At 39.9% G+C, this 21,994-nt stretch overlaps 1 protein-coding gene across 2 annotated transcripts; it reads right to left on the bottom strand.

Annotated features, from left to right (window-relative positions):
* Positions 1 to 1,663: 1,663 nt before the first annotated feature.
* On the bottom strand, positions 1,664 to 21,978 carry LOC105271670 (protein groucho-1). Of its 2 annotated transcripts, none has more exons than XM_011313370.1 (10): positions 21,439 to 21,978; positions 16,127 to 16,224; positions 15,436 to 15,499; positions 12,443 to 12,487; positions 11,314 to 11,451; positions 7,040 to 7,316; positions 6,637 to 6,662; positions 4,799 to 5,475; positions 3,652 to 4,531; positions 1,664 to 2,789 (listed from the first exon to the last, which is right to left on the bottom strand). In XM_011313370.1, the coding sequence occupies exons 1-10, from the start codon at positions 21,499 to 21,501 to the stop codon at positions 2,682 to 2,684; spliced, it is 2,376 nt and encodes a 791-aa protein (XP_011311672.1). In that variant the 5' UTR covers positions 21,502 to 21,978; the 3' UTR covers positions 1,664 to 2,681. The 2 variants fall into 2 exon arrangements, with proteins under 2 accessions (XP_011311672.1, XP_011311671.1); XM_011313369.1 differs by having other exon boundaries at positions 7,037 to 7,316; positions 21,439 to 21,975.
* Positions 21,979 to 21,994: the final 16 nt, after the last annotated feature.

Here is a 21,994-nt window from a genome sequence, read left to right as displayed (position 1 = left end):
TACATCATTGATGAAATTCTCTGGGAATAATACGCATTGGCTACTAAATATTTTAGCGGACAAATATTGGGTTAGCTTGAAACTAATGACAAAGACTAGTTTTGTTTGCTGATATTTCTCATTGGTGTGAACGGGTGCACGTCATTTTGCAGAATTATAGGAGAGGAACATTATACCATCGGTCTATGACTATAGGTACGAGTAAACTTGTGGACGCTTGAACGCGTGAACGTTTATTAGTGTCCAATTGTGAAACAGAGAGGGTGGAGTGAAAATGTAGAGTGAAGAGAGGGCTTGGGAGGGTTGGGTAAAATGAATGGTAACATGAAAGCGGCTCGCGTGAACTCGCTCATTTGCGTGCCTGTTAATTTGCTAGTGTTGCCACAGTATGCCAACCGGTAAGACCGCAGAGGGACGAGTGGAATGTGTGAGCCCAGCGTGTATCGGATTCTTCACACTAACTACACAACCACCACTATACGAGTTTTGTCAAAAGATCATTATTTATTCGGCTAAAGGATTTATTCACTCTACCACGAAAAATGAGTACCACCGAGCTACATTGTCACAGCGGAAAATATATATTCATCGAGAATGTTATATTTATAATGTCTCCGATATTCTTGAGAAAATGAGAAAAATATTGGATACCTCGATGACATACTCATAAAAATTCCTTGGGATTTTACTCCTACTCTGAATTTTCAGTCATTTAATTGAATTGAATTGCATTTCAATTGAATAAAAAGAACTGAAATTTCTCATTTATCTTCAATGTTCAAGCTCACCGTAAAAATTGACATGAACTAAAAAAGTCAATTACTCAATTAAAACAACTTTAACCACCCAATAATTTTTTATTAAAATCAAATTAAACTGGAGTGAAAAAAATGGTACGCTGTAAAACAGCAATTATCGTAAACAGTGATTTTTTTTTTTTCGTTGAGAATGAAGAGTCAGAGTCAATCGCCGGCAAGTCTGCAATTCTTCGTTGCAAAAACAGTTTTAATGCTCTATTTATGAGGTACCCGAAGATTTCCACTAGACGGAAAGTTGCATGCTCGACTGCAGTTTGCGTGAGAACGATAACTCGCCGAAACTATCATCAAACTTTAGCTCGAAACGAGTTTTCAACAAATCACCCTAGTTTGAGAATAATTCGTTGAAATTCTCAGGGCAAATTGACGCGATGATGTAAGACGAGTTTAAAACTCTCCTTACAGGTGTATGTGTTAATGGCTAATACGATAGCCTCAGTGGGCTTTTAGTAATACGAAAAGAGTATCCAGGGAGAAATTAATACCTAGATACTCAATCCAATGTGTGCATTCAGCCGCATTTCGTGTCCAAGGCACATTTTTTTTTTCCGTAACTTGCATTGTTGGAGACTTGCATAATTTTGAATTTACATACCTCTATTATATACACACATGAAATCTTACCTGATGTTCTCCAGAGATGAGGAAAAATCGTCTGACAGAAAGATATGATAGAACATCCATCTTTACCGGCATGATTTTTCCTGTGGTTTCCCATGTCACTTGTATCTTCAGTAGAAAAGGCCGGAATATAAGGGAAAAGGATTGACTGTACTCCATGAATTGAACTGCTCTTACCTGTTCTCCTTGCTCAAAAATAATCAACACAATTTTCATTATTCTCATTTTATTACTAATTATCCCTCCCTTTCGTCCATTCTGTCTATAACAATTTACAACATGGGGTGACAATGCTCTATGTACAATTCATTAATCGATGGAATCTGTAGTTTCCCTCATTATTTGTTAATCGACTGTAGACGAAGTATAAAAATATGATAGTATGTGTAACGCGATTATATACAAAGTGTACATAAGTAACGACCCGACGTCTATCACTTGAAAACTTCTCTTCCTCATGCAAACACTATTTCTCGCACTCTCAATTTCTCATGCGAATCATAATAATAAATTCGTGATAACTTAGCGTAGATATCAGCCTCGGGGTTACACTATTAAAAAATTTCCGTCTGAATTTTCCGTGTCAAATTCCGAACATTTGATTTTCGTATTGCTATTCCACAGAAATTTCAGAGCACGTCATTGAAAATTTATAATTCCCTTGAAAAATCAAACAGAACGGTCAATTTCCGTTCCACTCGTTCTCGATAATGAACAGAAAACGAGAAAATTTCTGAATTCAAGATCGAGGGTTTTCGTCGTCATGCCCCCGCAATTTCTAGAATTTCCTCGAATTTTCACCGACACCTGACATTTCTCGATTTTTTTTTCTCTTTAAAATTACGTCCAGTGCCGCTGTTCGGAAAATTGCCAGTCAATCGTCCATGAAATTTCATTCATTTCCTAACAGCACAAGCCCTGATGATTCAATGAATGAACAAAAAAAAAATCTTAAAGTCGTGCTATCAAACTTCGCCTCAATTGTTCAACATAGTGGCGCTTGATCGAAGCATCAATTGTCAATCTCTCGTGGTACTAAACTTCTCGTTTCCATTCGGCATTGCGCGCCATTCGTACAACAATCATAACAACAACAATATCAATGGCGTAACATTACCAATAACTGTATTTGCAGGGAATCGAATATTTCGTTTTGTCACGGGTTATAACACTTTCGAGTGTCTATATCGAGAAAGGCTTCACAGGTGTCGTAGTTGATTGATGTGTGTACGTGTGCCCTCGTTAGTAGATGACCTCGTATACAGTGGCCTTCTTGTCGCCTGAGCCCGTAACGATGTACTTGTCGTCAGCTGAAATGTCACAGCTCAACACCGACGATGATTCCTTTGACTGAAAAGACAAAGAGCCGTTTGTTCAATAACTCACCTTACACCTAGTATCGTACAATAAACAACACCCTTTCAATTTTTAAATCGAATCCAACACGGCCAAACCCAACCTGTATCATCAATCGAACGTAATCTCTCATATAAATTTCATCTTATTAAAATGATGACAAACGGAGATATCGATTTCGAGGGATGGATCAAGCTTTTATAGTTAGTACAGTTAGGCCCTAAAATAAAAAGGTAAATCTTTTTGGATTGAACCGAATATTCACATGCAGCTGTTGCTTGAGTTCCCGAAAATTTCAACATGTTGTTTATTCACGTTGAAACTCAGTGGCTTGCGCAATCCAAACATTCTGATGTTTTCAACTTTGGGATATACAAATGAAAATATTTTTCGAGTACGAGTGTGTATAAAAAGTTGAAGCGAGTTGGAAAACTAAATGTAATACAGTTGTTAAAATCCCCTCCAATTATAACGCTAGCCATTGAGTAGTTTCACCTTCCTCTTTTTTTCCCCTAGTATTTCTCCATGAAATGGATGGATAGCGTTGTTTGGTTTGAAAATTTCCGGGCGGAATGACGTGGAATAAACAAACTCCACCAACGTGATATACGTAACTCTCGTTTGGTTATACAATGGATGGGTAACACACTCGCTATGTGGGTGGTATACATGCATGTAAACATGCACACTCGCTCGAGGACGTCATTACACGAGGAGGAAACGAGGACACTTGCCGCCCCCTTGTGAATTTAATTTCCATCATACTCGTGCAATTTACATCATAAACGAGAAAGAAGGAGTAGAAAAAAAAATGTGATCGAAGCCAGCCGAAAATAATTGATAAGGTGAATGTTACCTGGAATATCGAGGCTCCATAAGGTGTGCGCCAAGCGTTCAGAAGATTGTCCTTGCCAGTGGAGACGAACCACTTTCCGCACGATGCAAATCGTAACGACAGAACACAGGACTCATGCAGATGGAGCTGATACTTGTCAGGTTTAGTGGCATGAAGGACTTCGACATTGGAGTTCTCCATTCCAACAGCAAGCCACTCGCCAGTTGGACAGTATCCCAGTGAGAATATCTGGGAGGTGAAGTCGTGCTGCTGCAGTTGTCTGCCCTCTCTGAGATCCCACGATCTGACAGTGTTGTCGAGTCCACCTGTCCACAGTTTGGAGCCGTCAGCAGATATGTCGATGCAGGAGGCACCATCGGTGTGACCCTGGAATTGCCTGACGAGCGTCTGATTCTGGAGGTCCCAAACAGCGATGTGACCATCGCTGCAGCAGCTGAAGCACACCTTGGAGTCTGGTGATATGGCAAGAGCATAGCATGCAGGTGCTGATGAAGTAAGCTCTGCCTTGATTCTAGGTGTGGGACTCGCAAGGTCCCAGATACTGAGCTGGCTCGCCTCACCACCGACTATCAGAGTTCTACCATCGGGCAACAGTTTCACTGATCTTATGTAGTTGTCACGCTGGAGACAATCCAGTTGGGAGACTGGTTTTGCACCACCCCCCGCACCCTGACCAATGTCCCAAACTTTCACACAACCCTTACCTCCCGTATACACGTATTTCGTGGGATTTGAGATTGTCACTGCGCACACAACTTCACCGTGGGTTAAAGTATTTATTTGGCGGGCGTGACGCGGAATTCCTGGACCAATCAGGGCGTCTGGGGGAAATGGGACTGGTGTCATCTGTCCTTCGCTGGGCACGTGGAAGCTGTAAGCACTGGGGGGAAGGAGAAATATTACAGGTTGTCGATGTTTTTGAGGAGCAGGTTAATGGGAGATTATATCGGCCATCCATTCCTGATCCATGTTCATTTTACCAATTGATAATTCAATTATCCAAAACTCTGACCGACATTAATCCAAAAGTTTTAAACGACTCGAGACTTTGCAAAATCCCAGGTTGACCCATTTTGTAAATTGTGCAAGTGTAATAGTGACTTAACAAAATTCAAATTCTCAACAAATCCAGATAACTAAAACTTACGGCTTTCCACCGGGTACTCCAATAGATCCGGCAGGTGCCCTCATACCACCATGAGGATCATACAGTTGTTGAAGCGAAGGTGGTCCCCGAGGTGCTCCATAACCGTTGTACGCCATCATGTCTACGTGAGGATGAAGTCCACCGGGTGGCATATGATGTGACGGTGGACCCGGGGGATAATGCGGTGGATATGCACCAGCAACTCCCGGTGGTGGTGGCCCCTGCAATAGCTTTCCCGAGCTAGTTGTTTTCACTCCCGAGCCCGATGTAGGTGTCATGGGTTTTGATATCGGTGTCGTTGGCTTCTCCCTCTCCTCCATTTTTTTTGCCGATGGTGTACTTGCATTGCTACTTGTACCACTGCGAGGTGAGTGGGGTGGCACATCTTTTTTCACTTGAACATTTGAATTCAACGACGATACCTTGTCAAGACCGTTCTCACGGGGTGATGACGTACCATTAACCGCGGGACTCGTTGGTCCCTCGCTCGCATCATCCACCACTAGATCTTGATCGCTTTTTTCACCGTCACTGTGACCCACATCTTTGTCTTGCTCTTTTTTCATTTTTTTAATGTGCATTGGATGATCGTGATGATTTTGCGAGTGATGCGCATGATGGGATTCCTGGGGGGTACGCGGTCTACTGTATTTGTCCGCTGGTGATATTGAACTTCGCTGGAACGAGCGAAATTACGATACATTTTATGCGGAACCATGTAAACCACAATATTTGCACATGGCTGATATTGTGCTCTTTAAAAAAAATGCCATTTTTTTTCTTAACAATTGTTTTTCTTTGCTCTTTCATTTTTTATCTACCATTGTTCTATTGAGGGATATTCCGCGTTGAAGAGTATAAAACTTGTTCGTCATTAATTATCTGATTATCCAATCATTCCACAACAGTTGCCTATTTTCCGATAATCCCAGAATACTGATGACAGAAAGCGCGGATAACAGAGATTAAAAAAGATAAGAAGGATGAACAGGAAGTGATAAAAAAAAAGAGTAGATGAAACGAGACAAAAGGGTGTCAAGAGGGTCTGAGAAAAGTGTAAAAGAGTATTTCAAATGCTCTCCAGTGCGAAATAGTGTGGAAAGAGTGATCGTATATACGAGTATATGTATAACGTGTAAGAGGATAAAATAGGATGGTGGAGAAGAATGAGAGGGTGTCGATGGGCGTTCTGCGGTCCAACGATGATTACAGACTCGCCGAACCTATAATACTCATCTTCGCCTTCCCCTTGGTTTCGCTAGTCGTTTTTATATATTTTTTTCTCTCATTAGTTTTTACCTCTCTCTCATCGTGAAAGACTTGCGCTTTGCGAAAAATTGACTCTTTGCTGTTTGGGCTATGAGAGACGCGCCTCTTTTTAGGTCTTCTCTTTCAAGCCCCATCCCACAAAAACCTAAATCGCTAGCTAAAGTGTACTCAATGGAGCACGTGACGGCCGTGTGTACCCGTATCTTATTGAGAAAAACAACGCGCCTGAAAAATAGTCTGAATTCTGGGTCGGAGAGCCCCTCACATGTGTTCATTCGAGTGAATTTTATACACTCATAGAAATATCGTCACAATATTAAAAGACTTATCTCTCGCCCTAAATTCCTCGTCAGAATGAATTTTTTGGAATAAGAATGTCATGTCGGCATTTTTGAAAATTTTAATTCTTGGAAATGTTGAACAATATTAGAAATTTCACCATTTTTTATCTCTCGCGTTGAACTAATTCCTCTTTTAATACTGTAACACTATTTTTTTTATTTTATCACAGCCAATTATCCCATAAAACTCGCCACCGTTCTAGTTGAACATGAAAGTGAATTACTCACGTGTCGTTCTTCCGTCGAACTGAGACCTGCGACAGAGGAAAAAAACAACAAATGTTAGAAATGTCAACATTGATATATTCGTAAAAAAACATGTTTTCCACATGCGATAATGAAATTTCTTCCACTTCAACGACCCAATTGTGCAACTAACAGTTGTGTTCCAAAAAAATGTTAATGACCTCGTGTTTACAATTATGGCGACCTCAAAAATTATTTGTTCGACAACTGTTATGCTCAGACAAAAAACTATTTATCGGAAAGAAAACTGATTCGATACAAGAAAATAATCTCTCATCATTCCCTCACTTCTATTTATTCATGAAGTGTTCTGCATTGGTAAATATTTTTTATCTGATCGTGAGCAATAATTTTATTGAATGAAATAAAAATAAAAACTTGCCACCATTGCTCTTGAGATCATCGGGCTGACCCCTATGAAGTTCTGGCTTGCCGAGCATCGAGAGTGGATGGGCCCCAGCAGTTCCCGGGGTCCCAGCAACGCCAGGGGTCAGTCCGAGTCCGAGAAGTGCTGCTGATGCAGATGTTGGGACAGGAAGACCCCCCGCAGGACCGAGCCCTGGGAGTCCAGGTAATCCTGGATGAGGACCTATCGCAGCACCCGGTGGCAACTGCTGAGCATGCATTTGCTGGAGTAGCCTGGGAATATCTGGTCTCTGTTGCTGTGTGCAGAACATGAACATAAAGCTACCATATTTTTTTGTCACTGGAAATGCACTACCAATTGGATTCTCGAGTAATACTCTGTCCCGGTGAAAAATCAAAAATCAAAAAATATCAGAAAAATTTTTTTTGTCCTACCACCAATCAACATCACCATCAAAAAATCCTAATGCATAAATTATCCCCGATTAAACGCAACATGTCTCATCATATCTCACACGTGGCGAAGCAATGACGATTGGCGGGGAGTCCCAAACCACAATAACGAGAGTGTGAATAAAAAGGGGGAAAAGGGCGAAAGAGCAAGAATGGAGTCGCTAATGTTGAAAGTTCGATAGCCATCCCCATCTAACAAATACGCCAAACCCCCCTATTTCAGGCATTGAGATTCGGATATAGAAAACCCTTGGAAGCCATCCCCCAGGGGTTGAGGGTACATGTGACAAGGGGCTGACCCCCTTGCTTCTCTCTCTCCCTCTCCCTGCCCTTGTAGTAGGTCCAAAAAAGGGGACTTCCCCCCCGATAAACTCGTTACGGGTGCGAAATTCAGCTTATCATGGATTTCACTTAGGCATTTAGGGTTACCGCCCTTGAGGACAATTGTTGAAAGGGAGCTTGATATATACACTCGAATGGGAAAAGGGGGCCCCGATGAGATTGAGAGAAAACAGCCCTTATATACCGACGAGCGCCCTATCGATTCTGATTGTTATTTCCAGGCATGTATGAGGGCCAATGTGGCCACACACATCGTTATACCAGTTTAGACCTATCTTCCCCCTAGTATTTTATCTCACCCTTCTGCCTGGGGAGTGAATGTTTCGGGGCGAACAATAATGTTAGCAAATACTAGTCGAGGATGGAGGGTGAATGGACAGTTGTGTATCGCACGTGTACAGGGAGATCTTGTAATTCGTTAGGGAATTAACTTCTGGTGAGGATGCATGAGTCCATTAAGCCTATTGGGGGAGATACCCCACCCCCCATCCTCTCCTTTTATCCGCCTGCCATCACCAGTGCCCATTTAATTTTTACATTCAACTTCTCCGTCGCACTGAGAGAACACAACGGGGGTCACACACTATTGAGAAATTATTCAAATTATAAAGTAACGTTGATGATATTATATTTCATTTTCAGTACGGAATCCGGGGATTTTTTTTATCTTTTCGGTTATTGTAAGAGAGATAATATAAACATATTTTTCATGCTTTTTTATATAATTGTAAGAAAAATAATAAATTCCAATTAAGTAAAAATCTCTCTCTCGAGAAAATTCGATATTTGGTTTCCCAAAATCTTAATAATCAAGACAAAGTTAATTAGCGCTGGTGGATTACGTAATTACCCGCTAAACCAATATGCCTATCACTATCAACACCACTGGCTCGCCGTTGAACACCCCAAGCCAAGAGACTCACCCAGAAAAATTGCAAAAAAAAAATTTGTTCCAACCCCCTTGAATATTTCCCCGAGATAAATTTTTCCCTCACTTTCACACAACCATTCCCGACCAAAAATCCCCAATAATGTTCGATTCACCAGGATTCCGTTGAAAATCTCCCCATAAAATTTGCATGAAAAAACTGTGAAAAATAAAATTCCCAGGCCCGATAAAACATAAAATTGTCATTCAAATCATGCGGTGTGCGCAATGACGAATTCATTGAAGACATCTCGCAATGGAGAGAGCAGCGAGATGAAGAGAGATGGAGGGAATATCCGGTGGATTGGCTGGGATTGGAGCGAGCTCACGAAACGGAACGGTAATAGTCCCAAACGGGGTTTAACGCGCCGTGAATAATCCGGCGCATCGGCGGTGAAAACGCGACTGGAAAGGGAAGAGAGGTAGGGTTGAATCGCTGTGAACCTGAACGGGGTGAGATTGAGTGTGTGTCGAGGGTAGCTGGTGAACGGCAAGTGGTAAGGGTTGAAACAGACAAAGGTGGGATTGGATAGAGGGGGTGAGAGGGATTGGATAAAACTCCCCATTCCCAACCCCATCGGTTTGACCGTCAGTGTGCGCCGGCTGGCTTGCACATTGGTGTGTGTATGGTGTTATTAAACGAAATATTGATTCAACTCCTGTTTACCAAGTAATACATATTCATGGGTCCCTGGCGCTTTGGTCTGTTTGCCTCGGCTTCAATCCCTCCCACCTCAACCTCCCCCCTAACCCCCTTCTGCCCCATTCCCACCACTTCACAGACACACACTCTTCCATCTTCTCCAGAGCTATTCCCTCTTCACTCTACGGTTTCCATACATTTTTTTTTATACAGGTTTTCACATTTTCCGCAGGTTTTACACGAGAATTTTACCCCATGTTGTTCCTGTTTTTACAGGGGCTGTCGGGTCATTTGACATCCCTCCTTAAAGTCTCTGGATTTTTTTCCTTCCTTGTATACCCTCGGGTTTTTAGGATTCACTATAAATTCGAGGTTTCTAATTCCTATTTTTTTTTTTCAGCCATCTCGCTCCCATTCGTCAGGGACAAGGGAGTCTCATTTTTGAAGGAGAGACTCAGGTATGACGGTCTCTTTTATGAGACTTCTGGGCGACAATGAAATTAGTGGGATAGGGGCGCAACAAATTTTTGGAAGTGACGAGAAACAAATCGGGAACCGCCGCGTGGCAATCTTGTATCTTGTGTGTGGCAACCAACAGCCACAGCCGTCGGTACGTTGGAAATGGTTTTAGGTTCTCTAAAAAATTCTCTGAAAATGGCCTTGGTAAATGTTTCTTGATGATAACTATTCGTCAATACTATTTCTCATTTAGGGTAATCTGTTGTTATGGGAATTTCGAAGGCCTCCGTATCGGCGAGATAACAGTGCTTTGGGAACACGTGTACAAATATCTGTTGTGTTTGTACAATACAGTGTAGCCACTAAAATGCGAATTGTATACAGTGGACCCACACGCATTTCAATGTTTGTTTTGGTGGGCGAGTGAGAGCGGTGGAAAATGAGACAGGACGAGGAGGGTAGATACAAGTTTGAATTTCCCATGGCGACGAGCTCACGATTCGAATATTGGATTCGAGAATGGGATTATATTCGCCAGTGCATGTTGTGGAGATATTCAGGTGGAATGGGGACAGGCAATTTTCGGGTGAATTGAGAGTTTGAGCACATGTCAATACTTTTTTTTTCTGGATTTTTTTCATTCCATGACAGATGTAAAGATTTTTTCGTACGTGCAGATTGACCGTAGTAGAGAGGAGAGAGCTTTCAATTGATAAATAAATGCTTGTAGAGGATTGAAAAGAAAGCCATTTAGGTCAATATTTTTGACTTGATTCGAAGCCATTTGATTCAAGTCCGAGTGACTCGAATCGAACGACTCGTTTTTTCAATTGTGATATTGTGATATCGTGGGTAGCATTGTAATTATAATTAGCGATATGAAATGAAGTTGGGTATCTGCAAGTTGAAGTTACAGTTGTAGTGTCGGTGGTAGCTATTGGAAAATTATTCATGTAGCGGTTGGTGGCTCAACTATATCCATCCGCCATCAAGCGACCCAGAGGAATAGGCACCGCGAGGGAGTAACTCGGAACTCAATTATACGGGGACCACGCTCGAATGCCAATTTCATCGCTTATCTGTGTAATACACACTATGAAATAAGTCTGGGGTGGAGACTGGGGTGTTGGCTGGGTGTCGAATGCCTCGCGCTACTGAATTTCAATGCAAGGGCCTCGATACTCTCGTCATTCCATCGAAAATCCCCCACCTCAAACCCTCACCCAACTCCAATCCCCTATTCCATCGGTTGCATTTCCTCTGGTGGTTGTCCAACCGTGAATCGATTAACAATTATGATTGTTCGCGGATGTACGACTGTTGCACACCGTAAAACCCAATTAAAGTCATCCAACTGACCCATACGTAACCACTGCTAATACTAAATAACTAATCCAATTGAAATGCATTTCATTGCTTTGATTTGACATTGTTGCAAACAATAAATCTGCCAGTGATAAATATTTACCCCGACTATGGAGTTTAGCTCAGTCATTGTTACTTGTTTTGCTCTGTCTACTGCTGTCAACACCTGCTGCTGATGCTCTTGCGATAAGTAGGGGAGAATTTGAACAATTATCGCGTTCAACCGCTTTGATATCTCCGTCTGTAAATTTAATGAAAATATCGTCAATCATGAATTACTGAATAATTCAAGGGCGGAGGGGGAAAAAATATATAGGATGAGGCTGAGGTAATAGACTGGTTTTTATTTGAATTGGTTTTAATAGCAATTAACAATTTCCATTTTTTTTTCTTTCGCGGATTACAGAATGACTATAAAACGGTCGAATTGATTTTTCTTTATTTTTCTATTCAAAATTCAATTAATTGAAATTGATAAAAATATTAGTTCAGAGTGGTTCTTGAATTCTATGATAGCAAATGTCAGAAATCAATCTCCAAATTTTTTAATTCAAAAATTTTCCGCATTTTTCCGATTAAGTCTCTTGAGACACTTTATAACAGCTCAATGAATAAAATAGATGATAACAAGGAAATAAATGAATAATGGCAATCTGTAGTACTTCATCAGACTCAAGAAAACATATTTTTCTCCGTGAACTCTCGTGAAGGGGAACGTAATTCTGAAAATAATTTGAATCCGTCCCTTTCCTCAGCGGGAGCCACAACGCCGCGTGGGGTCTTTACTCTAATAAACTCCATTCATTCCGAAATAAATTACACAAAAACGTATCATCTACTTTGAATAAATAAAAAAAATATCCTCGATGAAATAACCCTTGTGATATAAGAGATATCAAAACACTCGACTAATTTTTCCAATAAATAATCATCAGATCTACTCAATCTTTATCATTCAAGAGACGGAAATATACAATTTTTGCATTACACGCAGATAAATATTCCGTGAAAAATCACGACAATTTGCGCAATACAGAATTGCTAGCGATAAATTTTTGGTGCAAATTCCGGTGATTTTTGGTAAATTTTTGTCTCTCTGTAATGCGGTCTTCTCGCTATCGCCATATATCGGTCAAACATTCTTTCGTTTAATGGCACTTGATCCATCGAGTATACTTTAATTATTCTGCTATTAATGGTAATTAAATGGGAATTGCATATATTTGTCTCACCTGTTTGTGCATTTCGACGTTGAGTCCATAAGACATTTCATAGTACTGAAACAGACGAGATTTATTTCGAGATTAATCCTTTGAGTATTGAGTTCCGCAAATAAATAAACATGTGGAAATAAATCCACACGGTGAAATAAAAATGTGAGAACAGAAAGGAGAAGAGTGTCAAGTGGTGGAGAACTTATCAGAAACAAAAAAAAATAAATCTCTGGAGACCTAGATTTCTGATCGTGCGAAAAATATTTTTTCGCTTAAAAAATATTCGGTGGTTCTCAATGAATGTATTGAATTTATGAGAATTCTTTTTCTTGAAATCGATCTCTCAATTTCAGAGATTTTTTTTTTGTCTTCAAGAAAATAAATTGAATTATGACCACCTGCGTTTTCGCTACCTAATTGGATTAACTCGACATTTAAAAAAAATAAAATTCGAATATTGAGAGAAAAGTTACAAGTGTTTACGATACTCTATTAAAGAGACAAATCTAATTATCCCTCAACTCTTCTATCGGCATTTAATATCTGAGATTTTTTTTTCTTAGAATCCCTCTATTGAAGAGATAATTCTTTTTCTCTTAAAAAAGCATATGGTCGTTCTCAATGAATGTCTCGAATTTCTTGGAATCGACCCCTCAATTTTAGAGATATTTATTTTTGTCTTCAAGAAAATAAATCGAATTATGACCACCTGCATTTTTGCTACCTAATTCGATTAACTCGAATTTCAAAACAATAAAATTTGAATATTGAGAGAAAAGTTACAAGTGTTTACGTTGTCCTATTAGAGAAACAAATCTAATTATCCCTCAACTCTTCTATCGGCATTTAAATGCCGAGATTTTTTTTCTTGGAATCCCTCAACCTCACAGATAATTCTTTTTCTCTTACAAAAAAATGTGGTAGTCCCCAATGAGTGTCTCGCATTTCTTGGAATCGATGCCTCTATTTCAGAGATATTTTTTTTTGTCTTCAAGAAAAACAAATCGAATTATGACCATCTGCGTTTTCGCTACCTAATTCGATTAACTCGGATTTCAAAACAATAAAATTCGAATATTGAGAGAAAAGATACAAGTGTTTACGTTACCCTATTAGAGAAACAAATCTAATTATCCCTCAGCTCTTCTATCGGCATTTAAATTCCGAGATTTTTTTTCTTGGAATCCCCCAACGTCACAAATAATTCTTTTTCTCTTTCATAAAATATTCGATAGTTCACAATGAATGTCTCGAATTTATTTTCAGGTACATATAACTTTCGGTAAAAAAATTATCCAATAGGAGCTCCTTCGTTAATTAATCAATTTAACATGAGAGTTGTAATATCAATTTGGCAGGTGTCATTACTTAATATTTTTTAATATTCCAATTTCAATTTCTTGAATTCCCATAAAAATCTGATTTTCATTGTTTATTTAAAAAAATTGACAATTCTGTTCAATTTTTGTTGAAAATTGCGAATCGTTAATGACGCGATATTGTGAATTGAGGAAATTGAGAAAAAAAGCTTGAATTTAATTACTCAACATTTTCACGGTTTTCCAATGCCACATATTCCAACAATATTTAAATTTATCATAACTTTGTGGTTATTAAAAATGTCAAGTGTAATTTTCGAGCGGTGTAGTATACGTAATGATTAGACGCTACACAATCATTTAAACGATCAAGAAATTTTGATACACAGGCGATAGCAATCACGATTGAATGCCACCGGTGAAACTAATGAAATCGACAAGATCAAAGTCTTAACCCGTGAGAGTCACGCGATCTGAATTGTCGCTCGCGGACAAACCACTATTATTCAAACATAATGATTATAATCAAGAAGGCCATCCACACACGTACCCTGAAATGTACCAATGCGGAAGTGGATGAGTTTGAGAAGGGGAGAAATACCGAGAAGCTAGTATAATATCCACCAAGCGTTATATACAAACATGCGGCTTACAAGTTCTTAATTTTACGAGCCATTAGCTCGGTAATTACCCCAGGCGAATTAATTACGCCGTAAGTGAGTTACTCGGCTAATGCCACCATCACAACCAGAAACAAGGGGTGGGTATGAGAACAGCTGATAGGGGATGGTCTTGCATAATTGAGGGGGAAAAAAAAAATCTTGCCCCCATTGCGTCTGTGTGCCTCAACCAATTATCCCACTGAATTCTTTAGGCTTCGAGTAAATTAATCCCATGCGATCGCGGCTTTTTTTTTTCTTCTTTCTTTCTTCAACAGGCAACTCGGGAAATTATATCATTGAAATTTCTCAACTACTTAACGACAAGATCGTACGTTAATCACGAAGATCGACTCCATCTGATAAATTACCTCGACAGTTTTTTCCTCGAAGATTGTCGACGTGATTAATCGCATTCAAACCACTTGTTACTGCGGTCATCAAGGACGAGGAGAAATTAAGTGAAGAAAAATATAGAAGTTGATTTGTTCATGGGAATTTTATTTTTTCATTTCCAATTGGGATTCATGGATTCTACGGATTACGGATTTATTGGTGAAGACAATTTTTCTTGTTGGATTAATTGCATAAGATTTTTTTCAGAACTCATTTTTCAACATCAAATGACGCGGGATAAATGTGAAGAAAAATTTATCTGTCTGCATGTACAGATGTACTGAGAAAACCCTAACTTCTATGTCTATGAATGTGTCATTCATTGAACAATAGTCAACGCTAGATATATTCTGGGGTGTGAATGAAAATGTAACGTGCAGATGTTTGGATGAATTGGTAGTGTGACGTTTAAATGTGATTCTAAACAGCTACAATGTACGGTACAATTGAATCCGAATTTTCGGTGCAATTTAATATGCCCGGGCTGCATTAAACTCCCGACAATGGAGGTTTTATCATTATAATTTTCACTGACTGAATGAAAAGGTCAGATTGAAAAATAATTTTCAATGGCATTATTAGATCATGCATAAACCATAAGATGATATTTCAAGGGGTATGTGAATATTACTCTTACCATCACATAGTGTCTCTGTATTTCTATTTTCTCCGTCGCCAATTTCTCGCATTCCAGCTTCATACTGAAACAATTATTTATAAGAATAATTATCATTCTGCAAACTCCTCATTTGGTTAAAAAATTCGATACATTCATTATCCAATTTTCAGGCAAGAAAAAAATTTTAAAAAAGCACGCCAACAAGAAATTATCTCACACTTCTTGTGACTAAATAATTCGTGGGGATTCAAATTGTTTGTTCATATTTCTCGCGAGCAATTTTTCGACTAATGAGCTGCAATATTTTTCAACATTAATATTTCAATGAATTTAATAAAAAATTCCAGGAAAAAATAGTGGTACCCTTCCTGAAAATTGCAGGCCTGTACATAAAAATTGCTCGCGAAGATCGTAATTTTCTACAATTACTCAAATTCAGATGTAATTCCAACAAATTTCTCTCTCCGTGTGGTTGACCAATTAGTAAGGCATCGTAAACCCAAGGATTCCCTGAAGTACCATCATCACTCCATTATCTGGAGAATCCTTGAGTTATTGAGGCGAAAACAAGAAAAAATATGCAATCGATGAGATTTTTGCCTACAATTCTTCCTCGTTCCATCATCAACCGAGGAATTACCTCGAGCCTATAACATAATCGTCTGAGTAATGAACGTCTGAGCCTTGCAGTCCAGTAAAATACACTCACTTGTGATATTGCGCTTGTAGAAAATTGAATTCCTCCTTAATCCTATCACAAGATTCCCCCACCGTGAACTTGAACGGCTGTCCTGGTTGCGGTGGCCCCTGAAATCATAAAACATAAAATGAAAAATAAATAAATAAATAAACGCAGATTGACAAAAATATTTTATCACTTTATCAATATTTAGAAAATCGTTTCAGTGAAAAATGTTATTATAAAAAGTGCGATGTCCTGCAATATACTCCAAAATACACACAATCCCTAAAAGACTTAACGATAAATTTAAAATGAGAAAATAAAAATTCGTGTCGGTTTAAAAAAAAATAAACATATCGGCGTTAAAATAGTATCCAATACCGGTCACGCATCCCTCCCCCAGAATGATTCACACTCGAATTCTCAATAACTCGACGATATTTACAGAAGTCGACTTAAGAGTGAAAAAGGTAAACAATAAAAGCCGTTGTGTATACATGTGTCAAATGGTTAATTCGAGCACAGCTGCAGTTCTCTCAACGTATGAGGGCCAGGGGTTGAAAAATAAATAAAGTAAAAAAAAAAAGTTAAAAAAAAAAGGTAAAGAAAACAATTCATGGAAGACAAGCCCCGGGTGGAAGACATAAAAGATGAGTGCAGCGCTATGGCTTCATCCTTGTTACTCTTAAACACACTTATGTATTCGGTTCAGAGTAAAGGCGACATGGGTTCCACACGCGGCAAGACATCCTCGGGAACACTATAGCCGACATGATCTCGAATGACTGGGGGGCGCGAGCCCGCGTTTGTGCCCGCAGTCGAGCACACATTCACATTGGGTTTGTAGTTGTATCGGTAGTTGTGTGTGGTGTTGATGGCCTCACTTGTCTGTACGTGTGGGTTTGTCGAGGGCGGTGTGGACTCACAAGCAAGATGGCTAGTGTACACGTTGTGCATCCGACAGAGACGATCGGAGCAAGTGTTAATTACATGTTTGCGGTGTCCGCGAGGATTACACGCTACAACCGAAACTATGGGACTACAGTACAGCCATTGCATGCCCGCCCCTGAGTTCCACCGCAGGTGCACTCGAATCCACTGTGGGTATTCTGTCTGACTGGCTGTCTGTCTCATTGCATCGGCCACTCCGTGTTTACTACCAACTACTCGATACATTGACGACTAATACCCTCGTTATTAATTTGATGACAACTGGGCAATGTTTGGTCATTGTGGAAACAGCTGATTCGCTGTAAGATGATGGAGTTCTGTCATTGAAGACAGGAATTTTTTTAAAATTACGAAAGAACTCACTCGACCGAGATGGGTAATGAATACTTTTGCTGAAAAAAATACCCAGACCGGGATTCGAGCCTGGAACCCCTGAATTGTGGGCCCGTCGCTCTTCCCATTGCGTTATTCGGATTGCAGCAATTTTTTTACTTCAAATTCGATTTTTTATGGATAATTGACAATTTCGTGTACTTCTGTTGTCAAGAATCTGAGAAAGGTTCAACTATTCTTAGTACTGTAGGACTGCTATCTCGGGATTTCATGTGATTTTTAGAGAGCTGAAAAAAATGGATGGACGAGAACTGGTTTTCTAAATGGCAAATCAAGTTGCCCCGTTGGTTCTCGGAGAATTCGGAGGGAGGCGTGGTGGGAATGTGAGGAACGAGTGTGTCGACTCACTCGAAGGGTTCTGGGGCCGATGAGAGGAATCGTTAAGTGAATAGAGTAAAAAAAATAATAATAGCTGCTCCATAATCAGTGAGCAAATAGAAATGTACAGAGAAGAAAATTTTTTTCAACACCGTACTTCCACCCTGCCTTTTGTGGAACTGACCGATGAATGAATAAAACCCGATTGCCCTGAAACTTTTTAAAATTTCAATTCGAGTCCTGAAAGTCTCAAATTATGAACTCCAAAAATCCCACTCAGAGATCCCAAGTCTCAAAATAAAGTTCTATTTAGTTTGAGTAGATTATTCTTCTCAAGTCTCGACAATAGTAGTTTTTATCGTGCAGCACTTGAACTTTTACGGTACTCTGACATTAAATCCACTTTACCGAGCACCACCTGAATTCTTCCCGCATTTTCGCTAGGACTATTCTTTTATTGTGTCTCACCGTGTACGTGCGAATGACACAATAGGACGACACCGGTGAACCACACGATAGTAGGACGGACATGTTCGAGTAGCAAAGGAAATAACATCAATTGCGTGGAGACGGGGAGGCGGCAAGGAAAAACCAAAAGTACCAGAATATACAGGTGGCACATTGGGAGCGATGGGAAGATAGAGGGAGAATCGCGGCCACTCAGAGTGGCCACGGGATGAGGGAAGTCGTGGTTTCGCGGTCTCTGTGGTCATGCCGGCAAATTGAGATAGTTCGCAAACCGCTACCATTTGCGCTGACCCGACGAAACTTTACTAGCATAGTGGCTGCAAGATGAGTAAAAAGGTACTCGTATCCTTCACGTGCACTCCGAAATGTATCATTTTTTTTAAATATGGGATTCCATCAGCGACACAACATTACCCTCAGCCATCTAATACTCTGTACAATAAATTCATTTTCAAATCTACTATTAAAAATTGTCGACAGAAACTCATGTACAATTTTTACAACCTCTTCGAAAATTTCTATTGCACTAATTTTCCAGGTACTTGATGAAAAAATCAGTGAATCCTTCATTTCGGATATTTTACGGAAATTACACGGGCAATTTGGATTCGGTTCTTCAGAGAGATTTTTAACGCTCTCATTCTGCAGTTTCATTGTTCATGCGGAAATCCCTCAAGGGCCGGCTGTGCCTGGTCAGGTTTTTCCCTCAGCCGAGGTTTTCCTCGAACATTGGCGAATCCGGTACAAGGGCTTGAAGTGGGAAGGAAATAAATCGTAAAAACCCGAGAGTATACGAAAGGACAAAAATAATGCTCCATAAAATCCACTGTAAGACAGGAAAATTCACTATATATATTTCTATGAATAATTCTGGGAAATTTTGAAATTGGGTATCTTTCCTTCAGCTCGGGTCCCTAATATCCAAACAAATAAGAAACCTGTTTAACGGTTTGATGGAATTTATGGGAAGAGATTAAGGTTTTATGGATTTATTTGTATTTTACTCATTACATTCTACGACGTGGCCTTGCGATGAGACGACAAGTCCGTACGTCTGTTCCTGATGTGCCTGAACTGTCTCATGGAAATTACTGGAAATGTGGGGAATTCAGGTAGATTCTCGCAAAAAAAAATAGAGAAAAATGGGGGATCTGTGAATTTCGTGGAATTGATTGTAAGAGGTCATGAATTTCTGAGTCGAATAGAAAACATTGAACCGAAGATTTGGAACAGTATGAATAAACTGTCCCCAGTATCGGTGTATTTAGGACGGTAAATATTGGCGAGCATATCGCTCTCGGTGCTTGTCAAACCTCGTCCATCTCCTCTGGCCTATCCAAGAGACTATATCCCCAAGTCTGTGTGTTTGTGAATGTTGAGTAGAAACCAGTAGAAACCCTCACACAACCCTGTCCATGTAAACTCAGTTGATACATCGGTACAGTAAACTCAATCACAATCTTGAATAAACAATGAACCAGTTCCTGCAGGAAACTATGAAATCCCCGTATTTTCACTGTTTTCACCGTAACGACAATTTCATACTTCAACTCAGAGGGACTTCACTCATCAAATTCTACTTGATTTATTGCCACATGCACCATTCCGGTGCGTCAATCTTGCAATTTAGAGTTGGAGGATCATGGAATTGCCGGTATAAATAACCCGTAATTGTGCACATTGGGACAGGGTGGGGACAGGGGAAGACATTTGAATGGAGGAGAAACGAGCCTCTTTAGCAAACACATTCCCCTGGCAATCCCTGCTGGGTAAGCCATCTCGGTTTCCAGGTCAGTTTTCCAAGGTTGATCCCGACAACTACCTACTATTCGACGAAAACAGACCCTATCCTGCACTGTTCAGATATTCTCCTCATAATATTTCAAGGCCTTCAAAATTATCGGAATATTTCATGATAGTGTCGGGCAATAACTTTAAATAAATGCAGTTGTCAATTTTTCCAAACTAGAAATCCTCAAATACGAGGGATTTTTCAGCAGAAGTTAAATTTAAAAAATGCAGGAAAAAATTATAAATTCATTTTACTGAAGCTTCTACATTCCCCTCACAATGTTCCACTCATTCTTCCCCGGAAAATTGTCACAACCGCGATTATCTACCCAGGCAAAGGGAGATATGAATCTCAGAGAGATAAATAAAAAAATTTGCAGTCTTATCGATTTTCGTCCACATCATCCGATCCACACGTTCCCCCAAGTTCCACTGAGCAAGAAAAAACGTATGTTTTTGTTCCACAACTACTGACGAATTGCATGGGAGACCTTTCGAATCCCTCGGTATTTTTTGTTTAGAAAATACCCCTCTATTTACCGACGTAAAACGATTCTCGCCAGTCCAGTCATAACATTAAACTGCCGCTCCACCAAACAGTTACTCGAGTTGCATCAACTCAAGCCCCATAATACAAGTAGTCAGAGGGAAAAAAAGGGGAGAAAAAAAAAACGTGGCATTTCTATTATTAAACCGCCTATCAGATTATGATGATCTTTGGTCTCAGAAGGAAATCGCTGGAGCGCGACGGCTGAATGTACGCAAAACTCATCAACAAAGACTCGCTCAAGATGAACTCTAAATACCTTCATTATTTATCACCCGATAAAACGCTAATTATCACGATCGAAATTTCCAGGAAGTGGAAATAAGCGCGTTCTCTAAGCTCAAATAACCAATGAAAACAAGCAAGATGTGGAGATAACGAAGCACAAGGAGAAAATAAACAGACAGAATGGAAATAAACAAATTGGTGGGGCTAAATATAATTAAATGTTTGGGCTGTATTCTCAAGAAAAAGACCTTTAATTCGATTCAAGGGGAAAAGGCCCATGGAATTTAAACTTCCTGGAATAATTATCGTGAATTCCCCGCGAAAATTCCAGGGAATCTAGAATTGAGTTTCGAAGATGTAATGGATGACAAGGAGATTTAGTTAATAGATTACTTTGTGAAATATTTCAAAATTTAACAGAGGTAACATGACAAACAATATTTATATTCCCTGAAACCTCTCGCAGATTTCTCTCCGTGTAAATGAACCATCCAGAATCACCAAAATTTACACAAAATATGGAAAAATTCCGTGAAAATATCACGTCCCATAAAATCCAAAAAGTTTCGCCATAAACAGTCGTAAAAACGTTAAAACCTACAAGAATTTACGGTAATAAAAAAAACGTTGGAAGGACACTTACCGGGTGTCGTGCAGCAGCTGCTGCGGCCACAGCTGCCGCATTAATGCCAGCACTGGGATACATCCTAACCTGCTCTTCCACTGGAGTGCACTTTAAAAAATCCTATCGATTATTTATCAAAAATAACCCACCAACACCTCACACCCACACCATAAATTCCCGTACTTCACTCGACAATAACCAACGAAACTTTCATCACAAGTACTGTTACCACTTGAACCACACATTCTTCATTGTATCCCATCACTATTATCACTCACAACTTGGCATTCACTCGTGTAATCACAGTGTAATTTATCCAAATACGTGTTACACGCTGGGAGAGCATGAGCAGTCGTCGAAATAATAACGGATAACTTTGAAACTGAGAGAATTATTGAGGAGCGGAGCATACCGACCTCCACAACGGTCGGGTATCAACTAATCAGGGAACGGGCCGAGGGGAAATGCCTTCCCCACCGGTATCCCCTCGGCGCCCCCCTCAGCACCCCCTCGACGTTCCACTGGCGGTTCGTCCTTCCTCTCCCCCAACGGCGAAACCACCCGAACCGCGACG

This window comes from Fopius arisanus, unplaced genomic scaffold (genome assembly GCF_000806365.1).
Source record: "Fopius arisanus strain USDA-PBARC FA_bdor unplaced genomic scaffold, ASM80636v1 scaffold00118, whole genome shotgun sequence".
NCBI lineage: Eukaryota > Metazoa > Arthropoda > Insecta > Hymenoptera > Braconidae > Fopius > Fopius arisanus.
This window is presented reverse-complemented; position numbering and strand designations above follow the sequence as displayed.

Excerpts from the sequence above, each read along its gene's own strand:
- LOC105271670 (XM_011313369.1), bottom strand. The coding sequence starts at position 21,501 with ATGTATCCCAGTGCTGGCATTAATGCGGCAGCTGTGGCCGCAGCAGCT. Across the intron at positions 7,317-11,313 it reads AGCTAAACTCCATAGTCGGG|CAACAGAGACCAGATATTCC; the intron begins GTAAATATTTAT and ends TTCTGCACACAG. Across the intron at positions 6,663-7,036 it reads TGATCTCAAGAGCAATGGTG|GTCTCAGTTCGACGGAAGAA; the intron begins GCAAGTTTTTAT and ends CCTCTGTCGCAG.